This window comes from Psittacula echo (genome assembly GCF_963264785.1).
Source record: "Psittacula echo genome assembly, chromosome: 7".
Taxonomy (NCBI): Eukaryota; Metazoa; Chordata; class Aves; order Psittaciformes; family Psittacidae; genus Psittacula; species Psittacula echo.
Window position 1 is genome coordinate 31,663,506 of NC_137740.1, and position 21,873 is coordinate 31,685,378.

Below are 21,873 nucleotides of genomic sequence, written 5' to 3' on the forward strand. Positions count from 1 at the left end.
AGAATGCCCAAAGTGGAAACTTACACCTACACACTTTTTGGCACAGCAATACTTTCCACCCTGAGACTCTTCTTCACTCAGACCACAAAGCTTTCTTGGGGAAACTCTCAAGTCTTTGAACCAGCCTCCAAAATAAAATGTAAAACATACCAAGTAATTTCACAGCCTTGTCTTCGAATACATAGTATTTTTAGCTTTACTAATTTTCTTCTTTCTCCTTCTAATCATCCAACAAGTGCTCCTAAGAAAGTGCCAAACCTCACCAAAAAGCCAACTATCAATGTGCAGGTTCTGTTAATGGAAGAGGGGAGATTAAGGGCTACACTCATGTATGCCAGTCAATTCCCTCAAAATTCCCTGTACTTCTGGTCATAACTAACCCATCAAACAGCCAGTGAAGACTTATAAGCACCTTTGGGATACACAAGAATGTCTACCTATAAACATAGAACTGCAGCAAATTAAAACAGCAACAAATTAAAACAGCATCATTGAAGGAGAACTGCAACTTTTGAAAAAGTTCAGGTAGTTTAGACATCTGCATTGGTAATATAAAAATATTAAAAATGCCTTAACAGTTTGCACAGTAAAATAGTTACTCTTTTCAAGTGTTTTGGTTGGTCATTGAAACATTAGGTCAGTTTAAAGGAGAATGTATTACTCACTTTGCTAAACAAAACAAAAATTCATTTATTGATTTTACAGTAAGTCAGGATATAAGAAAAAAACCTCTTTATTGCTAATATACTGAGTAAAATAAACAAAGTAGTAAATACTACTTTCATATTTTAGTAGCTAATCTCAGAAGGGGAGTTTGCCTTACCAGCCCCGCATAGCTGTAGTTAAACCCCAGTTCACGTGATATAGTCCAATTGGCATGCTCTTCAATCACTGTCATATCTGGAAACTTCACAGGATTGCTAAACCAATCAAATTCCAGCTCTAGACATGGAGTTTCCTATGTAAAGGGAATTGAAATTACTTTTTCTGTTGAATGATGCTAATTATAATATGACATATTTTGAAGTACTAAGGAGGAAGCTGGCATGCAAATATTTACCTTATTTGGATTTGATCCAGTAACACCAATAGGATTTAACAAATCCTCCAGGCCATGAGGTACTGCCCAAAGATTCAAAGCCATTTTCCCAGATACAAGAGTGTCTGTGTAATCAAACATGTTTATATTTCCCCAAGCCAATGGACAGTGCTCCTTAAAGAGATTAAAAGACTTTTTTTAGTGTCATCTATTAATTACTGCAGAGTGAGTCAGGAGAAATAACATTTCCACCCCAAAGCAAGTTGTTACACTCCCAGATTAGCAGAAAAGCAGGTTGTGGAAGCTGCACCATATTTTTCTATGAATGACTGTCATGGCAGTCATTTTGCAAAATGATAACAAAACACTTTCAAACACATGCTAACTAATATCTTCCCACATCAAAAGTAACTCAAGATGATGCAAAGTTTTTTTGACAAAGAGAGAATTTTTACCAAGGTCTATAGTAATGTAATAAGGAGAAACAGTTTTAAACTCTCATACAATAGGTTTAGATTGGACAAGTTTTTGTTTTTTTAATGATACGGGTGGTCAGACACTTATTATAAAAAGTGGGAACAGATTGCCCAGAGAAGCTGTGGATTCCCCATCACTGGGAACACTGAAGGTCAGGATGGGTTAAGCTTTTCAGCAACCTGGTCTAGTGAAAGATATCTCTGCCATGGGCAGAGATCTTTAAAGGCCCCTTCCAACCCAAACATCCTACAATTCTGTAAGATTTGTAAACCTGATTGTAGACAAAAATAACTGTATAGTACCTGTGACAGTCAAATGCAGAATGCAACGATGCTGTGGCTAGATCAGATGCCACTCTTAAAAATTACTATTTGAGATCTTGCATCAAATGCTAAAGCAATACAAGTTTTCTTTAAAGATCAACTCTAAATACAAGTATAAATATCACCATTTTTAGTTAACAGGCAAGTAATATATGGGTTTAGAAACTTGAGTTTAAAGGCACTTGCACCTCAAAACGCTAACAACTGATCTTTGAGCCTGGCAATACAGTATAGACGCTACTTACACTGTTGAACAGGTAAGCTTTTTTCCATGTTAACTTCTGACTACAAAATCAGTGGTAGTCTGAGTAAGGTACAAGAAAAGAAAATTCCTTTTTTAAGATCAGATTAAAATAAAATATTGTACTAATACTCATTGCCAGTACAGCATTTATCAAGTATCTTCCCAAACTTGACTTCAGTTGCTTTTGTTCATTACTGTATTAAAGACATGAAGTATTTTACCTCTTTTGCACCCTTCCGTCCTTTAACAGAACAGATAGAAAGGCACAGACGAGCAGCACGTGGGAGATCAAGAATGTACATGTCATACAATAGCCATTCGTTCCATCTATAAGATTTAAAAAGCAAAATAAAACCAGGTTAAAGACAGTGTGGAGACAACTATGTTCAATCAAAGTTATACTAAAAAGGTATTTGTTATATTCCTACATAAACTATATAAATGTATAAAAAGTACACTTTCGCACTGGAAAAGGGTACTCCTACACTTGCATTTGCCCACATTCCTTTTGGGAATGGAAACTTTCCCAAATAGCCTCCTAGCACCAACACTGTTTAAAAAGTCATGAAAGGTTCAATTTCTGCAAACTTAGTAATAGGTTCATTAATTTTCACTCTTGCAAACCTACTGACTGCAACTGTCAGCATAGGCATAACCTGAAGTAATGGATTTGCATATGTGCTACACTAATATAAGTTTTAGTTTGCAAAATATTTTTCACTTCAGGAAAAAAGCAAGTGGGAAAAAATGTGGCATAGCTTTCAGAACACAACTGAATCTGAACTACTGGAAAATAAAAAGATAACTGCAAGATGGGAATATAACAGAAATATGACACAAATCCAAACCAGTATTCCTAATACAAATATTATTCTATTTATCATAGTAATAAGAGCACAGATTGGTTCTACAGGAATATGTATTTTGCTTTTGTTAACTTCTCTAAGTAGATTTCTCAGTTGGTGGAACTGTGCTTTTGAAGAGGAACTTCTGAGTAGTTTCTTTTCCTAAGCCAATTGCCACGGTGAATTTCCTCAGCTGGAAAAGGCAGCAGATTCCAAGGACAGCATTAATTTTTCAACGTGTCCGTAGCTACTAAAAGCAGAGTTTTTATAAAGAAATAACTGTCCAAACCCTGCTCTAAGAATTAAGAAATTAGCAGCTAAATTTTAATTCACTTTTCTTATGTGTTCATTTCATAATACAGATTTTTGTGATTAAACCCATGTTTTCAAGCCATACCCATCATCACCTTTCCAAGAAGATTTTGTGTATAGACCAGTTAAAATATCATTTCAAGTATAGCTATATTTGGGTCAACTCAGAAGGAGAGCTATTTTCCAACAACTATACATATTAGTAAGCCCTCTATATAGCCTAATCATATTTATAGAAAACAGACAAAAATAAGAATTTCAAAATGTATTCATAAAGACAAGAATTCAGAAAGAAAATGCAAATCAATAATTACTTCTGAACACATACTTTGCATCTCATCCTAGCAGATGCTGAAATTTCACACCTCTCACTCAAAGTTACAGGAACATCTTTTAGATACTTGTTCTGAATATATTCTAAAAGTGCATATAAACTTCTTCAGTTCACATGCACTTTTAAGTTCATGTGTGTTATTTTTCCAGATAATATTGATGGTAGGTCAAATATCCTGAAAATAGTCAGCCCAGATCTGGAAGCCACTTCCATGTTAACAAATGATACCCACCTCTCCACACTCAGTGGTTCTGCTTTAGAACACATCATGAAACCTCACTGAAACAGATTTGCAGGTTACATGACATCACATTGCCTCATGCTCAAAGTAAAATCTGAACCTGCAACTGGAACACCTGCTGTTGATCCACAGTGAAAAAGAGAGCTCAGTTGCCCAGAGCTATGCTGATTTCACAGTGTTAATAAGTAATTTTATTGGAGTTTCAGTGGCAACTGTAAATGCACATGTAAAACAGATAGAACAGTTTCTTTACCGAACAGATGTGAGACAAAATACTTGTGTTTTAATTAAATTACTTCTATGTGTAAATATAGGGATATGTAAAAGTATTTTTATAAAGCTGAAGGTAAGGAATTCCCAGCAAGGAGCACTACTTAAATAATGGCTAAGGCAAGCCTTTACTCCTTCAGTTATGATGCCCTGGAAGTCAGGTTTTCAGCAGTCACTCAATTATTTAGCTTACCTGGGATTAGAACAAGGTACCCTTTGCGTATTCACATTGTCACACAGAGGTTCCCCTCCATGGTAGATACCTGTTCTTACATAGATCTGAAAAAACAAATGTTGATATTAGTACTGCCTTTGAAATTTTACTGTATTTTTTTTTCAATCCTATCAACATAACTACAATTATAACATATTATCCTTTCATTTTCATCACCTAAAAAGAAACAAAAAAAGAAATCTGAGAACCTAACAGCTCCATCACTCCCCAACCCCAATTCTTTCATGCTCTGTAAGGTGGGAAGCACGGTATATAAACATACCCTTCTATAAAAAAATGCTTTGGTCTTTTCCCTTTTCAATTGCAAAACTAGTTCTTTAAAAGTGCAGTAATAACCTTGAAATGAACGCTAAAAAAACCCCTTGAAATCATTCTCAGTTCTTCCTGTGTCAAGGTATAGTTAAAAACTGAACAAATTATGAGAGAGCATGCCAGGCTGGTAGTTCAATAGGATTGAACCCTACCTGCCTTGTCTTCTTGATCTCTCCATACCTCCCTTTTCAGAAACAAAGATGGCAGCACAGTATCCAGCATCCTCTCATCAAAAGTATTGTTAACTACCGCAATACATTCTTAAACATAATATAATTATTATTTAGAATAGAGATAACATAGGTTTTGTTTTTCTATTACATATGTAGCTGAAGTGAACTATCCTGCTCCTATCAGGCAGGATATTTATCTAAGTACTACAACTCACTTTTGAAGTAGTATACGAAAGGTTTCAGATGCTAAAATATGGCTGTATTTTTTTTTTTCTTAAATGAAATTGAGTACTTACATAACAGAGTGGTCTAATTTTCTAACATGTTAAATAACACTACTTTTCCAATGTAAACAGATAATAGAAAACTCAGGAAAGAAACCGTGAGTTGCTGAAAACCTGCACAGCATTTGCCTTACCTTGTCTATGTCTCTAATGTTCACATTTACATAGGTTGCACACAGGATTCTTATTCTGAGAGCACTGTTTATAGTCCAGAGGGATTTGGCTGTAGCTTCTCCATTCATGTAGGGTGTAGCTGTAGAGATACGCCTGGAATAAGATGGCATTGTAAAGGTGTCCAGTGGCAGCTGGGTATATAAGCTTTCCTTAGCCATCAGCATCAGATTCGGCATGCGACCAAGCATTATACAGCTTCTTATATACTGCAAGAAAACCAAACCAAAATTCATTATGTTTTCAAAGTTCATACTCTTGATCATCTATACCTAAAAATATTCAGGAAAATATAAAAGTAAAAGCATATTTAAAGAGCTTATCATTGTCCCTGTATGTACAACCTTTACTGTGTTTACAGTTATAACATCCAACAGCTTAAATACATTGGGTAGGATTGCACAGCAGCACTACATACAGATTTTGAGATATGAAAAGCATCTACACAGTGGAAGGTTGTAATTGGAGGAGCTAGAGAACAGAGCCAACAACATGACGAGAGGTTTCTTGTAGAGCTCCTTAGCTCCGGCACAGTGTAGCACAAATCAGACTGCTTCCAGATTAGAGCTTGAGCTGTTTTTCAATACCAAGGTGCTGTACTTACCTGGTGTGCAGAGCTAGCACAGATGACTTGATACTCCTAGTCACAGGCAGAAAGCACAAGGCAAATGGCAGACAGTCATTTTTGGTTCAGTTGTGCTTATTACCTTACGCTCAGCACTGATGCTGACAGACTCCAGCTGTAAAGCTGTATGATGCCATTCAGGATTGAGTGCTGAGAGCATTTAGTCTAGCAACAGTACCATAAAATACAATGCACTCGGACAGGCCCAGCCCTGGAGCATAATTAGCAAGCTCTTTTGCAGCACAGTAAAGACATACCAGATACATCTGAAGAAATCATGCTAGATCAAATAGGTCTGGTGTTTGATCTTTAGATGACTGTGCAACATTTTTCATGTATGCCTGCACTTGTTCCCCAGCTCCCATAGAACAGAGCTGCTTTTCCCATTAATCAGAATTCCCTATTCCCCTTCTCTCCCCCACTGCTCTGGAAAGCAGACTGTCAACCATTTTAGATGAAGGAATGGAAGCTGTTTATTACAACAATACATTCCTGAAAGAGGAAGCAGCAGCAGTCTGTCAGGAAATCTACAGGGTAACACTGTTGTCTGCTTCAAAGAGGGGGCTGCTCAGATGCTCTTCTGTCAGCAGTTCTGCCTCACACTCATAGCACTAACAAAACCCAGAAAATGAAGGACAGCCAGCCACAAGGAAGACTTAAGAATAGTTCGCACAGTGCTGGAAATTTATCACTCCTCTAATAAGATTTAAAAGAAAAGGGAAAAAAATTACAAGTAACAGGCAAACAACTAGTTTAGGTTTTTTCCACCCCTAAAGCAGGAAGAGAGAAGATTCATAGTAGCAATGGTTGTCTCAATTTAACACCTGACTGAATTTCCTTTTGCAGTGTATCAGCCCATTCAAGCATAAGTCATCTCTTACTACCAGAAACCTAGGATATTTCTGAGACTACCTACCACTGTTTTATCACTAATGTTAGCAGTAAACTACTTCATTCAAGGACAAAACACTAGTGATAAAAATTCTAGTTTAAATTACCTTTTCTCCCCCCGGGTTCTTTCAAAGCACATACAGCAACAAACGTGCACACTACTCACATGCATTAGCCAGTTACAGGAACGTACACTTTCACTTACTATGTTTTGTATTAATTTAATGAAAGCCAGTCATAAAATTGATCACTTTTCTCCATCACAAATTTGGATTATGTTAGCATAGTTCAAAATAAATCCATCATGTTACTCACCTTATACTGGCTCAGTGGATATTTTTCTAGCAAGTATTCGTCACAGCCACACACTTTTAGAATGTATTTGCCTTGGTACTCCAAGACGCAAAGTTTCAGTTGTTCTGATGACAGCAACATACTTCGCGTTTTCTTCCTAATTGCTTCAGCAATAACTTGCTCAGGCACACAGTCATGATTGATTTTTAAGGTGTATTTCTGCTTATCATTGTTTGGTGAGACTATTACCCATATCACCACTATAATTTGCCCTAGGATAAATGTAAAATAATGTTAGGCCTACAATTTTCAGTGTAGTTTCAAACAAAACAAAAAACCAACCCAAACCCCACAAAATAATCTCAAAACCCCAAACCAAACAATCTCTCAACCCTCCCCAACACAGAGAATTGCTTGCAGTGTGAAAGATGTAGACAAGATTCACAGTTCAAACTGACAGAGGGTTTCTAATATGCAAGGAACTACACTCAGTTTATTTTTGACCCTACTGTAAATTCAAACTTTTACTCCTTGAGGTTAAGAACACCTCAATTAACCAAATACACTTGACTATTTAATCTTCAAGAAAACAGCGGTAACTTTCATATTTGAGGATTGCAAGATAACTTAGTGATTTAGCATAATTTAATTCCAGATTTCTGAACGTCATAGAAAAAAAAAAAAAGCAAGCAAAGCCAACAAGCTCTTTCTGTCCATTAAAAAGAAAAAATCACCTCTATTTACCCATGGCATGAGGGCTGGAACTAGGTGATCTTTAAGGTCTCTTCCAAATCAAACTATTCTATGATTCTATGAAGATTTAGTTGTCACAATAGCAAAAATGTAATTTTAAATGTTGTCTTCCTTTTGAAACTATATTCTGTCAAGAAAGTTACTCTGAATAACTTAAGGTGTAAGATATAGAATCCTAGAATCATAGAATAGTTAGGGTCGGAAAGGACCTTAAGATCATCTAGTTCCAACCCCCCTGCCATGGGCTGGGACACCTCACACTAAACCCAAGGCTTTGTCCAACCTGGCCTTGAACACTGCCAGGAATGGAGCATTCACAACCTCCCTGGGCAACCCATTCCAGTGCCTCATCACCCTAACAGTAAAGAATTTCTTCCTTATATCCAATCTAAACTTCCCCTGTTTAAGTTTTAACCCGTTACCCCTTGTCCTGTCACTACAGTCCCTAATGAATAGTCCATCCCCAGCACCCTTATAGCTGAAATCTACATAAAAGTGATTTACTGAAGTTACCTAGGTAACCAGCTGTAACTCTTACTTCAGTCACTGAAAATAACCCATTCTGTTTCTACCGTAAATATTTATCTTACCTTTATCTAGTTTATTGTATATATGTTTGGGTAGTTCAGGTGAAGACTCTACATTTGGAGGACAGACATATAATGCTCTACTATGCGGTGCATTGGCATCTCGAAGATCCACTGCTTCTTTACAAACGTTAAGAATATTCCTTCTGAAGTCTTGTACTTCTGGATCCTTAACCATGTCAAATTCACAGACAGGCATTCCAATAGCAAAACCTACAGCATTGAAGCAGCATGAGGAAATAACTGTAACTGATAATTAAAGCTAAAGATTCTGTCCATCACTGACACAAAAAGCATGCTTTAAGCAAAACAGAACCTAAAATATTTGTGCTAACTACTGGCTTCTACTTTTATACACAATTGTTTTCTGTCACTAAAGGAAAAAAAAAGGTTCTGCACTTAGCAGTCACAAAGAGTTAGAAAACAGGTGTATATTCACTGAAGGAAGATCCTTAAATCAGCACTCTCACAGCTAACACTCCTCCTGGAGGAAAAGGATCACTAATAAATTTCCTCTAAAGTCAGTACGAAGTTTCTTAAGTGGACAAGAGAGGCCCAGTTTTAATTCCTAAAATCCTAGCAGGATTACTGGTAGCTATTAGGACCATAATCAACTTTGCTTACAACTGAAGGACAGCTATTCAGTTTATTTTAATGAGCTACTCTGTTTTAAAAAATATGACAAGCACTCCAAGAGATACCGAACTTAAGCTCTTTGGCACAGATTCATGCAGTAGGAGCACATTTCTCTCAGGTCCTCAGTCTCAGATGTAATTCCATTTACTTTAATAAGATTACTTGCATAAATAATTATTTATGCATGAATGTTCAAATGGAAACTTTCAACTGTCTGGTTGCATGGTTAGCTAACTGGTGTTCTCTTTAAGTCCTGAACAGGTTAAGCTTTACAAAACAGAAGTAGTTTACTAACAATGAATTCATAACAATTAAATAATTTAACAATTAAAAGCATCCCAGAACAAATATTTCCAGTTGACAAGTCTCTACCATTGCCATATACATCTGTTAGCAACTAAATGTGTGTGGGTATGTTTGTCCTGCCCGACTTCACATACTTAACCTAGCTCAAACACATGCTAGCCTCCCTCTGCTTTCTCAATGGATATGGAAAATCATAAGCTACTCCAGAGATGACTGAAAGTATTACAATTTTCCTCCACTCTGCCCCTCCAGCTTCAGGTGTTTTTGTTTATCTCCCCTCCCCATGTTAGAAGGCAGGAGGGAGAAACACCTCATTTCTGAAACTTTATCTCCTAAGCGAGATAGAGCAGTATTACGCATGTGCTACTGCAAATCTAGTTTTAGATTTGTAGTTAAACCAAAATATACAACTCTGTAAACTTCAAAACAAATTGAAGATGTACTTCCCAAATGACAAAACAAGCTTTGCTCTGCAATAATACAAAATCCTGCTAAGAGACAAACAAGAAATGTCCCCTAACCCAGATACAATTACAAACACATACAAAGCAATGACATCATGTGAATTAAACAGAACAGTAAAAATAAGTTTAATTCACAGTTTATGAATGTCAGCTTTACTATGATCAGCATCCTTGGAAATCTGATGCAAGAAATGACAGCTACAAAATGCAAACTGACAGATACAAGTGACAAACACAGCCCATTTCAACTTTTCATTTTGTATTTTGAAGAGGAAAAGCCAGTTAAACAGATTAGCTATGTTTAAAGATAGTCTCACCTATTTCTCTATTGAGAATCTTTTCTTCTCTGTTACCTACTGGTTCAATAACTTTTAGAAAAGGCTGAAACAGTCGCAGGTCACAAAGTCTCCGTGTTTCATCAAAAAATTCTTCTCTTTCTGCTTCTTGTGTAACACTTACAAAAATATAAGATGATTCATCTTGAAGGAGTTGATAGAGAGGGTATTTTCTTGCTTCCTTAAAGAGTTCATGTTTAATAGTTAGTAAGGTGGCCTCACGGAGGCATTCTAGAGTCACTATCATTCCATTTGGGAGAAGACACTCCACAAGGATCCGCGGTGGCATCAAGTGGATGCCCCATAGTTCACCAGATGATGGTCGTGGAGGCATTTTTAGGTCTTTAGATAACTTCGTATGGGAAGTTTTTCAAGCACTGATTCATAGGCATAAACCTAAGTAAAAATTATATTTAAACATTAAAATTTAAAATATTAACATCACAAGGCATTTCAGATAAAATTATTCAAACACCACTTATAATTGCAGATGAATATTCATAGTTATATTTTACATTCATAAGGAAGAGTACTTGATTAAGGAATGTGTATTTGATGTAAATATCTACTCAACTAAAAGAGTTAATAGCAGGATCACATTAGTTTGTAAAAAAAAAAATTAAAAGCCAATATTCATATGGTCTTAAAAAAGAAGATTAAATTTTTAACTGAAGTTTATGAGTAGAACACTTACATAGCATGGAGGATGAAAATGTCAAATATTCACATTATTATTACAGCAATTTTTAAGCAGAACTCAAACCAAATTCTTCATATTTTTATTTTGGAATGATCACTATAAACTACTCACACCAGCAAAAACCCCATTTTTCCATGAATGAGACAGAAGAACTGAGCTCCATTAACGCTTTTTGGTTGAACTTGTTTTATTTAGGATCAATTCCCTGTTCTAGTTCCCTTTGGCAGCCACATGAATGTCTTTATGAAGTCAAATGAAATGAGTGAAACACGTCTGACTTTCTAGCAGTGCTCCCTTATGCCAGCCTAGAACAGGTACAAGAAAATTGTATCTGGACAGAGCAGAGAGGTCTTACAGACCAGCAACCAAGAGCAGATGCCAAACAATGAGCAGAAGAACTAGGCAGGAACGCAGTGATACTTCATCAGTAAACTCTCCTAATCACTACCTGTTCTTAACATTTCCTTAACCAGAGACAATACGTATGTATTTGTGAAAGAAATGCATTAGGAATTACTGAGTTTGATCAGGAAGTTTTTACACACAAACTGTTGGCATCCTGTGACAAAAGTGACTAACATTCCATGTTACAATGTATTTGCTTTTCTTCATTCTGGAGCCTGTTACTTTCACCTGATATCCCATATATCTTGTAAAGAAACCAAGTTCCTTATCTTTGCATCCATTGCTCTTAATCTTATTGCAATCCATGAAGTCTTCCCCACTACATCTTTTCCATAATAGTCTCAGATTATTTAGCCCTCCTCTGCCCAAAAGCCATTCTATATTTTTGTTAATCCTTGTCACCTTCTTTGTACCTCTTCCATATTTACCACGCCCTTTTTTGCAATGCAGACTGGGAACAACCATATCTGCACGCCACATTCAAGGTACAAACTGAGCACACATTTACACAGTGACATATTTTCTATCACTTTCCAAATAAGTAGTTGCTGCTCAGTGACAATCAGAAAAGCAGGACATTCCTGCTGAACTGCATACCATATATTTAAGCTCCCACTGCAGAATAAGTTACCACAAAGTTACCATTATACATTAAGTAAATCTTGAACAGGACACTACTTACACTTAGACCATAATTTCATTAACTTCAGCATGTATATTATGAGAAGATAATACCAACAGACCTGTAAAGAACAGTCCATTCTCCATTATGCCTCCTCCATTAAACAAGTGTCCTGAAAACACAGGGCTATACCAGACTACTATACTAAAGCCATTCTTAGTCACCTCTTCAGTCAAGAACCCTCTTAGGACTTCTGATCTGCCTTAGTTTCTTTTTGTAGTAACAGAAAGGAGGAAAAAATCCAAATCAAAAGCTTCACATCTTTTCTGTTTCATCAGCTTCCTGTAAACTCTCACTGTGGAAAGACAATGAATGATGTTTGCCCTTGCTGAACAATTTTAAAAAATATATAATGTATATATAAATAAAATTATAAATGTCTAAACATTGTCTATATGTAAAAAACAAAAAAAAAAAAAAAAAACACACAAAAAAAAAATCCCCATTTCTGCACTTCTATGCCTTTGTGCTTATTTTCTGAATTTTTTTCCAAGTACATCCAGTACATGATTTTGGCCCATTTTGGTTCTTAAAAAACCCCAAACATTAGAATGAAAGTATCTACTGTTTCTTAAGCAACTCTGAGTAGCAATAGGTTTGTCTTTATTAATCCCTCCTTTATAGTTGGCTTTTGGGCTTTTAAAAACATCAACAAGAGTACTGAAGTGCCACTGCAAGTTTAGAAAACTGCTGTTTCACCAACACTTCATGCATATTTACAAGGTCTTTGCAACCGACTTTTTTTAACAAGAGCCTAAAGAAGCTATTTAATTTTCCTCCTTATTCTAATAGTTCTAGTGAGCAGAAATTGAAAGCTCCAAGCTGAAACTGAAAGTTCCAAGCACACTCACGGTGCAGGTAAAGAGAAAAACTTAGAAAGCTTATCAATTACAAAACACTTCAAATGAACCCAAATAACATCATTTAGAGTAACTTGGGAGAATTCTGAATTACCGATAACTATCCTTAGCTTACAGATAGAAAGAAATACACAGAGGATTAAATAGCATCTTTTTGATCAGGCAAAGCATGAACACAACTCCCTCTTAATTCTGCTGAATCATATGCTTATTTATATTTCTTAATTACCAGCATTGGCAGAAACACATTACTGTTAAGACATATACCAGCATAAAAAACCCAGAACAACAAAACAAGAACATGCAGTCGTAAGAACTTTTCTGTCCAGACATGCAAACAATGACAATATAGATGGACCACAATCAAATTAAATATTCACAACACAGACTAGTTTATACCAGCAGTCTTTTAAGTTCAGTTCTACAATCCTGTTGAGGTTCCTCTGAACTGACAGATTTAAGAACCCATCTTCTGCCTGCCCAAGGCATGTGTTCTCATTCTTCATCATGCTGGCATTGGAGCCAGCTCCTTACAGGGTCTGATGGATTAAAGTGGCAGAAAACTACTCACTTTTCCTTTCTGGACTAGCTTCTGCTGTTTTAGCTGCCTTACTGAGATCACCATGGAGTCAGATGAATGCCAAGGTCTGCACAGGAGAGTGAGCATGACTGCAGTAGTCCTGAGCTAGTTCAGCTTCAAGAATGGCAGTTTGAGCCACTGCAAGTTTTTTCCTCCACCCCCACCAATAATTGTGAACAAAAAAAAAAACAACAGAGGCAGGACTAGGTGACACACACATATATTAAATCCTTTCAGGCAAGTATCTTTTCAAAATAAACGTCAACCTTGGCTTTTAAGTATTTCAAACATTAAATGACAACTCAATACTATTCACTTAAAGACTTGTAAACAGTCCAAAACCTACACACTTTTTAGAGCAACTGCAACAAAACAGCAGCTCTTGTTTTGAACTGGCGTACAGACATGCCGGAATGGTGCATATAGTCATTCTGTGTGCACATTCATTTTACTTGCACATGTAAGCACGCCTCCAGGGTTTGGATTTGGAAAGCAAAAATGTAAACAGAAACAGTTGTGAAGTATAGTTGGCAGCTTGTGTTTCTGTGTACACTTTCAAATCTGGAAGGCTGCCTGGAATAAATAGAATCAATTATGTTCTTCGACAGTAAAAGGGCTGTAAGAGAATTCAAGAGAAATGTTATTTAAATCCCACTAAGAGTACATGCAAACACTTCAAATGAATAATACACCACACATACAATCCCTGACCTTCCAAAACCACCTTAAACTGTTTTCCTCTGCCAAAAGCTTTGGGATATCTGGATTTGTACAAAGCATTTAACACTGTCCCATGCAACATCCACGTTTCTAGATTGGTGAGACACGGTTGCAAAGAGTTGCGATCAACTACTTGATGTCCAGGTGGACATCAGTGACAACTGCCATGCCTCAAGGGTTAGTACTGGGACCAGCACTGTTTAACATCTTTGTCAGCAATGCAGAGAGTGGGATTGAGTGTACCTTCACAAGTCTGCCAATGACACCAAGCTATGTGGTTACTTGGGGGTGTTGGTTAACAAGAAGCTCAACGTGACCTGGCAATGTCCGCTCACAGCCCAGAAAGCCAACCGTATGCTGGGCTGCATCAAAAGGAGCACAGCCAGCAGATCAAAGGAGGGGATTCTCTTCCTTTACTCCACTCATGAGACCCCAACTGGATTACTGCATTCAGGTCTGAAGCCCCCAACACGAGTGACATGAACCTGCTTAAGTGAGTCCAGAGGAGGCCACAAAGATGATCAGAGAGCTGATCACTGCTAAGGAGACAGGCTGAGCAAGTTAGGCTTGTTCAGCCTGCAGAAGAGAAGGCTCTGGGGAGACCTTAGAGCAGCCTTCCAGTACCTAAACGGGGCCAACAAGAAAGCTGTAGAGAGACCTTTTAAAAGGGCATGTAGGATAGAACAAGGGGGAATCAATTTAAACTAAAAGAGGGAAGATCTATACTAGATATTAGGCAGAAATTCTTTGCTGGGAGGGTGAGACCTGGAACAGGTTGCCCAGAGAAGCTGTGGCTGCCCCATTCCTGGCAGTGTTCAAGGCCAGGCTGGATGGGGCTTTGAACAACCTGGTCTAGTGGAAAGTGTCACTGCCCACAGAAGAGGGGGCTGGAACTAGGTGATCTTTAAGGTCTGTTCCAACCCAAAACATACTATGATTCTGTGATACCACAGGATGATCAGAAAGGCCAAACTCAAAAAACATTGATTAAATCCACATTCTTTTCAGCCTTCCTGATGCATTCAGCACATTCTCTATCACCAACATATATTATATATTAAAACCATATTTAACCGATAAGGCTTTTTACCCTGTTTTGTCAATTACCTCTGAACATATTTGCCAAAGAGAGGAACTTCATCTAGCATTATAAAGCTTATAAAGCAGGTGAAGACCCACAGTGAAAGTCTGTGGGCCAGTCCAGGGGGGAAAAAATTTATTCACTTTATGAGACATTGTTAAGGTTGTCTGTCATCAGCAAGCATAGAAGGAAGCAAGAAGCAGAAGTGTACTGTGCTATAATGCTGTGTTAAGTGTATAAAGTGTGGTACTGCTTATGTAAAGAGGTAAGCATCCCCATGACTGAGAGCTGAATAATTTGGTATTGCTATAAACATCACCTAGTGTTTCAAAATCAATTCAAAATGATAGACTAAACACTCTGTTTTATCAGTCCATATCTGAAACTGAATTAGTCATTCAGTAAACTATTAGAGTTTAATTGAAGTCTATTACCTTCTCCAGTCACAGCACAAATTCCATTACATTGCTTTTATAGGCAGGATGTAGCAATGTTTTATAATTTGCTGTATCTTTGGTACCAAAGAGCTGCTCACGAGGGTTTGTGTCTAGATTTGATTTCTTTTCCATGTAGAAGTTTACTCTAGACTCTTAGCATTACCTTAAGAAAAAGCCTTCTACTCAATAAACAATCCAGCTGTGTTTATAGATTTTGATGTACTGAGCACTTGTGTAGGTTATATAGTTTTCTTAATTCTCTATCAAACCAATAGTATCAGGCACAGGTATATCCCCAAATAAGCTTTTTTAAACTTCTGTCCAATTCCTGAAACAAAAGGGAGAGGGAGGAGATAAAAAGATTCTTGGGACAAGAGTAACACTTCTCAGAATGAAAGATACACTGAAACTTTCTAAAGAGCAAAATGTTTTATTCTCATCTTCAGACATACCCATGTACTCCAAAACTCACCATAAAGAAAACAGGGCAGAATTGCCTAATTTTGCTGCTGTCCAAACCTGCTGTGTGGTGACAGTAAGACTGCCCCAGACTAGATATTTTCAGTACTGTCCTTTTATTCTTCCTGATTGCCAAGCTGGCATTTTGCCAAAATCCAGGAAGTGGATACAAAGAGGTCTGAAATTGTCCTCTATCAAAACATTACTACACACAGATTTAAAAAGCAGAAATACTGCTTTGTTTAGAACAGAAACAGGAGACTCTTGTATTGTGGTTTTGTCATCTTATTTCTTATGTTACTGTCATTATTTCACAGAAAAGGCTCAGATACATGGAATTGCTTATCTGACCACAAACAGCAGCTCAATGGAAACAGAAGGACTTAACACTGTCAAAAACACATCTTAATAGCATTTAGCTTCCTTCTGAAACAGGCAAGTATTCCAAATACAATCTATTTTATTTGTAGCTACCCACTTCTCCCCTGCAAAACAGTGTTGAGTAGCTTTGTCTTCTTCTACATAGAGCAAAAAAACCCAACAACATTACTGGTAGCATCCACAGAATTACAGTACAGCAAAAATACAAAATTATTCTTTCCTGTGAATATTAAATCTCAGTGGAAATTAGTGAAAAGAAATTTCAGTTTTATTAGACATGGGAACATGGGTTGGCTATGTTTCAACGCTGTTTTTTTTGAAGTTATCTTTCAAGCAGACTTTTTTGTTTGTTTCAAAATATAATATTCTTGGATTCTGGTTGTAGTGACTTTCAGACAACCATGAATAAGATTAATGGTGTGGTCATTCTGAAAAGAAAAATAGAACACACTCTCTCTCTCTCTCTATATATATATATATCAAACCTCTTGGGCAATTCCATGTTATCTGTTGCTGAAAAGAATACAGAATCGAACAGCTAAAACAAAACCAAGTTGAACAATCTAAAAAGATTTACTATTGCTGGATTTATTTGTTTATTTTTTTATCCAAGAAAACCAGAAGACCTTTGTAAATTCCTATTTTCAAATCCCCTTGCTTGCCCTCCCCCATCCATGCAGGCATAATGTTTATAGCTTCACTCACTATCTGGGAACCATGAAAACAGGATCACGAGAAAGAAACATTTGCAAGTTGCTAGTGACCTCTACAACTCCCACTACGATGGTGCTTTTTCCCCAGGGATCTCATGACATATCAAGAGCAGAATGCCTGTCCTAGAACATTTTCTTCCACTTAAAGGCAGATTTTTTTTTCCTCTTTGTTAACAAAGGAAACCCTGGAATTAAATCTTCCTTTTAGTTCTAAAACATTCCATAATTCTATTTCTAGCTTGATCTCAAATGAAAGGATTTTATTATTTCTAAAAGAGTAGTAGTCATGAAGCACAACAAAATTACAAAACCAACACATTTTCTCTTTACACTTCACATATCTGCTTACTCATTATTTCAACAATTAGCTTGGTTTGCTATGTAGCAGGATGAGAATTACTCTCCTGCCTGGCTCTAGCTACAGCTGTTCCTCCACAGATAAGTGTGCACTCTGAAACATACTGCGCAGCACTCAAAATTCTTTCAAGCTCTTCAAAAGCTTTAAAGTTTAGCAAAATTCAGAACAATATTCCATACCAATAGAAGTAAGGTTTTCCTCTGATTACATGCTCTATTTTATACGGATGACAAACACTTTTTATGTGAACATTAGAAAGAATGTGAAGTAAAAAACACACCACAAACCATATTTGCTCCTTGCTACAAATACTAAGAACTTCAGTGTCAATTTTCACATGAAGAAATGTTCTGCTTTTGGAAATTAGTGTAAGATTATATATTTAAAAAAAAAAAAATTACCCTAGAATGTCATTCATGAAATTAGATAGGTAACAAATGCTGACACTATATAAAAATAAATTTCCACCTTAAATAATGCTGTTTTCTTTCCTTGTTTCTTCCCATCCTCCCACCTTCCTGGGATATTTGGAACACAGACAGTAAACAGGATCTTTAAAAACAGGAAGTGCTGGCACACAGACAAGGAGCCTGAGCAGAGAGAATCCAGGTGTTCCGCACTCTGGTCTAGTCTGAATCTTCATCTAACATGAGCAGCTGTGTAGCAGATCTGTAATTCAGATAGATACTGGACCTTTCCTGGTGCTGATCTCCCCCAGGCATGTCACCTTGGCTTTCAGAAGTAACTCTGCTGCAGCAAGATCAATCTTCAGTTCTACTGAAAAAGAGCAGAGATTTCCTCTCCTACTGTCCATACCTAGAAGGGCAGGGAAAGAACTGCAATGAAATACAGGAGGCACTGCAGACCTCACACTTCTATGCTTGCCTCTCTACCACAACCAACAGTATCAAGAGGGTTCAATCTATAACATAAACTTGATCAGCTTCTCTGGATGGAAGACACAGAGAAATGTGTTCCTTAAGAAAATATGACTGAGATTAGGCCCACTTCTGTTTACAAATTTACATCCATCTTTACTTAAAAGACCCACTCCTGCGAGCCCTTCCCTTTTCTCGAAGCAGGTAAAAGATATCAAACTCTGACTTACAGCATACTCTGTACTTCCCACAGAACATTTCTTAGGATGAGTCTGACAGCAACTTTAAATTGAAACAAAAGGTTTCTTCAGTACCAAATTACTCCAGACCCTGAAAGCATTTAATGTGTGTAAAAATAAAAGAAGTTTCAGTGGCAGTGGATAGCAGTACTTCTACAGTTTTGCAGATTTTTAATATTAAGTTTAAAACAGTGAACTGGAAGACAGAAGTTCCTATTCCATGATCTCAATATGAATTAGCTTTCCGTTTATTCTACCTTAACCGACTTCTGTAGCCAAATAGAATAGATGTACAGGTTTAGTCTGCATAGACATACTGAATTCCATTAGCAAAAATCATTATCTTCTATTTCATTTTGATAGAGCTTTTGTAAGGAACCACATCCCTCAGCAAAAGCCATGGAAGCAGCGTGGAAGCAGTTTTGGTTTCATTTTTTTTTTTCCCAACTCCCTTTTTAAACCATTTGTTGAGAGAAAGAAGTTTGTGGTGGAGTTAACACAAAGGCACGGTCACCATAATGAAAAATTTCAATCTGGCAGCTAAACACTCTTGCCTTATAAAGAGGTGAAGTTAATGTTCTCAGCAACTTTTTCTATGCAAAGACACATGGAATAAGATAGCAGGCAAACAAGTCCTACTTCTACATGAGCTGTAATTGCAACAAGAAAACACCATGGCTTTTCAAGAGTCAGTCAGAAATAATGAAGTACCACTTTCTAGCAGACTTGTTTTGTGATAGTCAATAGTGATTAACTAAATATTCATTTAGCAGTAGATGATAACCTGCTGAAAGTTAAGCACCAACAGTTTTCCATAAAATATCAAGACTTTTATCTTCCCCCATCCTGCCTACCTTGCACACCAAGTTATCAGAGCAGCACAGTGGGATACTACTCACCTGCAAAACATTTAGCACCACTACATGCTCCCATCAGGCTGCATCACCCTAAAGGTCCCAGATCACTCAGCTGTATTGCTCCTAAGCCATCAGAAACTCAGCCTTCTATGTGAAACAACACTGTTGATTGAGTTACTGATTTTGTAAGCATACCTAGCTGTTACAAAAGCAAGCATAAATGTTACAAAACCCACAAAATTCCTCTGAAACCTTAAGGTATGTAGGTTTATTCTTGTTCTAGCTATTGACTCTGGTTGAGGAGGACTTTTCTCTGCATTTACAGCTGAATGCTGAAGCAATAATCATGACCTGAGACACTAACATATTTGCATTTGTGTTCAAGAAGTGCAAACAAACATGATTCACTGTGACTATGTATGTCATTAGGTACTGCATGCTTCTGCCTGAAGTATGAAAACAGCTATGGTAAACTGTGACAAATGATTCTTCAGCATGTTTAATGAAATGTTTATCATTTTAGTACATATCTGTTAGAAGCATCTGCTTTGCAAACCTTATGTTGTGCAAACACAAAAGCACCATTTCAAGTGTAGGGCTACAGTATCACAGTATGCTAGAGATTGGAAGGGACTTCAAAAGATCATCTAGTCCAATCCCCCTGCCGGAGCAGACATTAAGCTTGTTGTTAGCGCATCTCTTTTTCCTGTACTTCAAGCTGTTACCCAAATTGTTTCTCTAACGAGGTCAGACTACCAGCAATTTGTGTTGACTACATCTGAAAGAAATGGCTAATATTTGCCTAAATGGGTAATGTTTGTAATTAACATGAACTTTCCAAAGAAGAAAGTGACATAAGCTGGTAAGTATTTAAGCATCGAATAACAGCAACATCTCCACAATAGTTTCCCAGGTTGGAAAGTCACTTTCATATCCAGATTAAACACTCAGACTAGAGACACATGCTGCCTACTACTACAATCAGAGCTCTGTAAAAGGGATATGTTAAGACAACCTTTATTTAAAAAAAAGGTCAGAAAGATACCAGCAGTAGTCAGTCACTGCTATTAAGAGAACTTTATACGTCTGTACAAACAAGGAAGTATTTTTAATACATTTCCATTTTAATAGTCCTTTGGAAACATTTCATTCATGTTTTTTACATATGTATGTTCCAAAAGATTGAAATCACTTTTAAGTCTGTTCTGGGACAGAACAGAAGACCACAAAAGCTTAAGTGTTTGGATTTAATTTAAACTCATAAACCCCACCAGTTAGGGCAGGGTGACTATACTGCAAATCACCTTTTTGTTGTTTAAATAACCTGCCCATATACAAGGACAGAAAGAGATCAGAAGCTACAATAATGGTTACTTCTCGTATTGCCTTGAAGTTACTGGTGGTGCTATCCTATCTGCTGATGTACAATGAAAGGCTTGGAAATGAGATGATTAAAGAGAAGTTGAAGAGCTGGATTGCAAAGTAATTTGACAACACATTTACAGAGTTTCCGCAGGCAGGAGTAGGTTTTGCTACCCTTTTCTTTATGCATCATCTCTGCTGTTTGTTGCTCATTGGCTTCCACTTTCATCCTTTATCTCTTGGCAGTAGTTATGCCATCTTTACCCACACGTCAAACCATTCCAAGTCGGAGGTATCTAAGATCAAGGGAGTGCTGCTAAGTAGTGATAACAACATCAGGGCTCTATCCTCCATTTCAGAGACAGTTGAAGAGGAAGACAAGTTATTAGAATTTTACTGATCACAACCTTGGTAAACATGAGAAAACCAGTTAAACTTTAACATTTTAATTGAGAGGGTAAACCTTAAGTGCTTTCTTTTAGCTAGCTATCACTTATAAAAATTCACATAACTGATTATGTTTGTCATCTGCAATGACAGCATTTGAATTTCACATATTACTATTTTACACCAAAACAAACATAATTAATTGTAAATAATTTTTTGTAACAAACTTGCTAGACTTAAACTGGCACTCACAGGCACCTTATTTGGACACATCCTCAATTATACACCACAATCAAGATTATTCAAGATATCTGGATGTTCTTTAAACATTAGCTCTTTTCTTGGGACAAGTGCTCTTCTACAGCACTTAACATCAGAACTGAAGGAGATTTCAGAGGCAACAGCATGAAATTGCAAGATGATAAAATACACTATATTAGTTGCTTTTCTCCCACCAGTGGAGACTACCCTGATAAACTGATAAGCGGAACTCATTGTTCAATAGCCATATAAACTTTTCAGAAGGCAGAAAAACAATTTGATAGTATCACTTTCAAAATCCAGCTACAACATTTGCTGATTATTCTGTTAACAGCTGGGAACAATGAAGAAAAAGTAGTATG

General features: G+C 36.9%; 1 protein-coding gene across 8 annotated transcripts in view; it reads right to left on the bottom strand.

Moving 5' to 3' along the window:
• Nucleotides 1-21,873, bottom strand: part of PIK3CA (phosphatidylinositol-4,5-bisphosphate 3-kinase catalytic subunit alpha) — a 44,615-nt gene that overhangs the window by 16,966 nt on the left and 5,776 nt on the right. For 3 of the 8 annotated variants that reach the window (XR_013957465.1, XM_080624174.1, XM_080624177.1), the window contains exons 2-10: nucleotides 17,996-18,343; nucleotides 10,134-10,547; nucleotides 8,414-8,623; nucleotides 7,092-7,342; nucleotides 5,224-5,469; nucleotides 4,279-4,364; nucleotides 2,305-2,410; nucleotides 1,061-1,213; nucleotides 824-958 (exon numbers count right to left, since the gene is read on the bottom strand). Coding sequence is in view for 7 of the 8 variants with exons in the window: in XM_080624174.1 (XP_080480300.1) it covers nucleotides 824-958; nucleotides 1,061-1,213; nucleotides 2,305-2,410; nucleotides 4,279-4,364; nucleotides 5,224-5,469; nucleotides 7,092-7,342; nucleotides 8,414-8,623; nucleotides 10,134-10,485 (1,539 nt within the window). In the remaining variant the exon portion in view is untranslated. Of the gene's footprint in view, nucleotides 1-823; nucleotides 959-1,060; nucleotides 1,214-2,304; nucleotides 2,411-4,278; nucleotides 4,365-5,223; nucleotides 5,470-7,091; nucleotides 7,343-8,413; nucleotides 8,624-10,133; nucleotides 10,548-15,779; nucleotides 15,945-17,995; nucleotides 18,364-18,635; nucleotides 18,736-21,873 lie in introns of all 8 variants that reach the window. The other 5 variants (XM_080624175.1, XM_080624180.1, XM_080624179.1 and 2 more) reach the window with 5 other exon arrangements.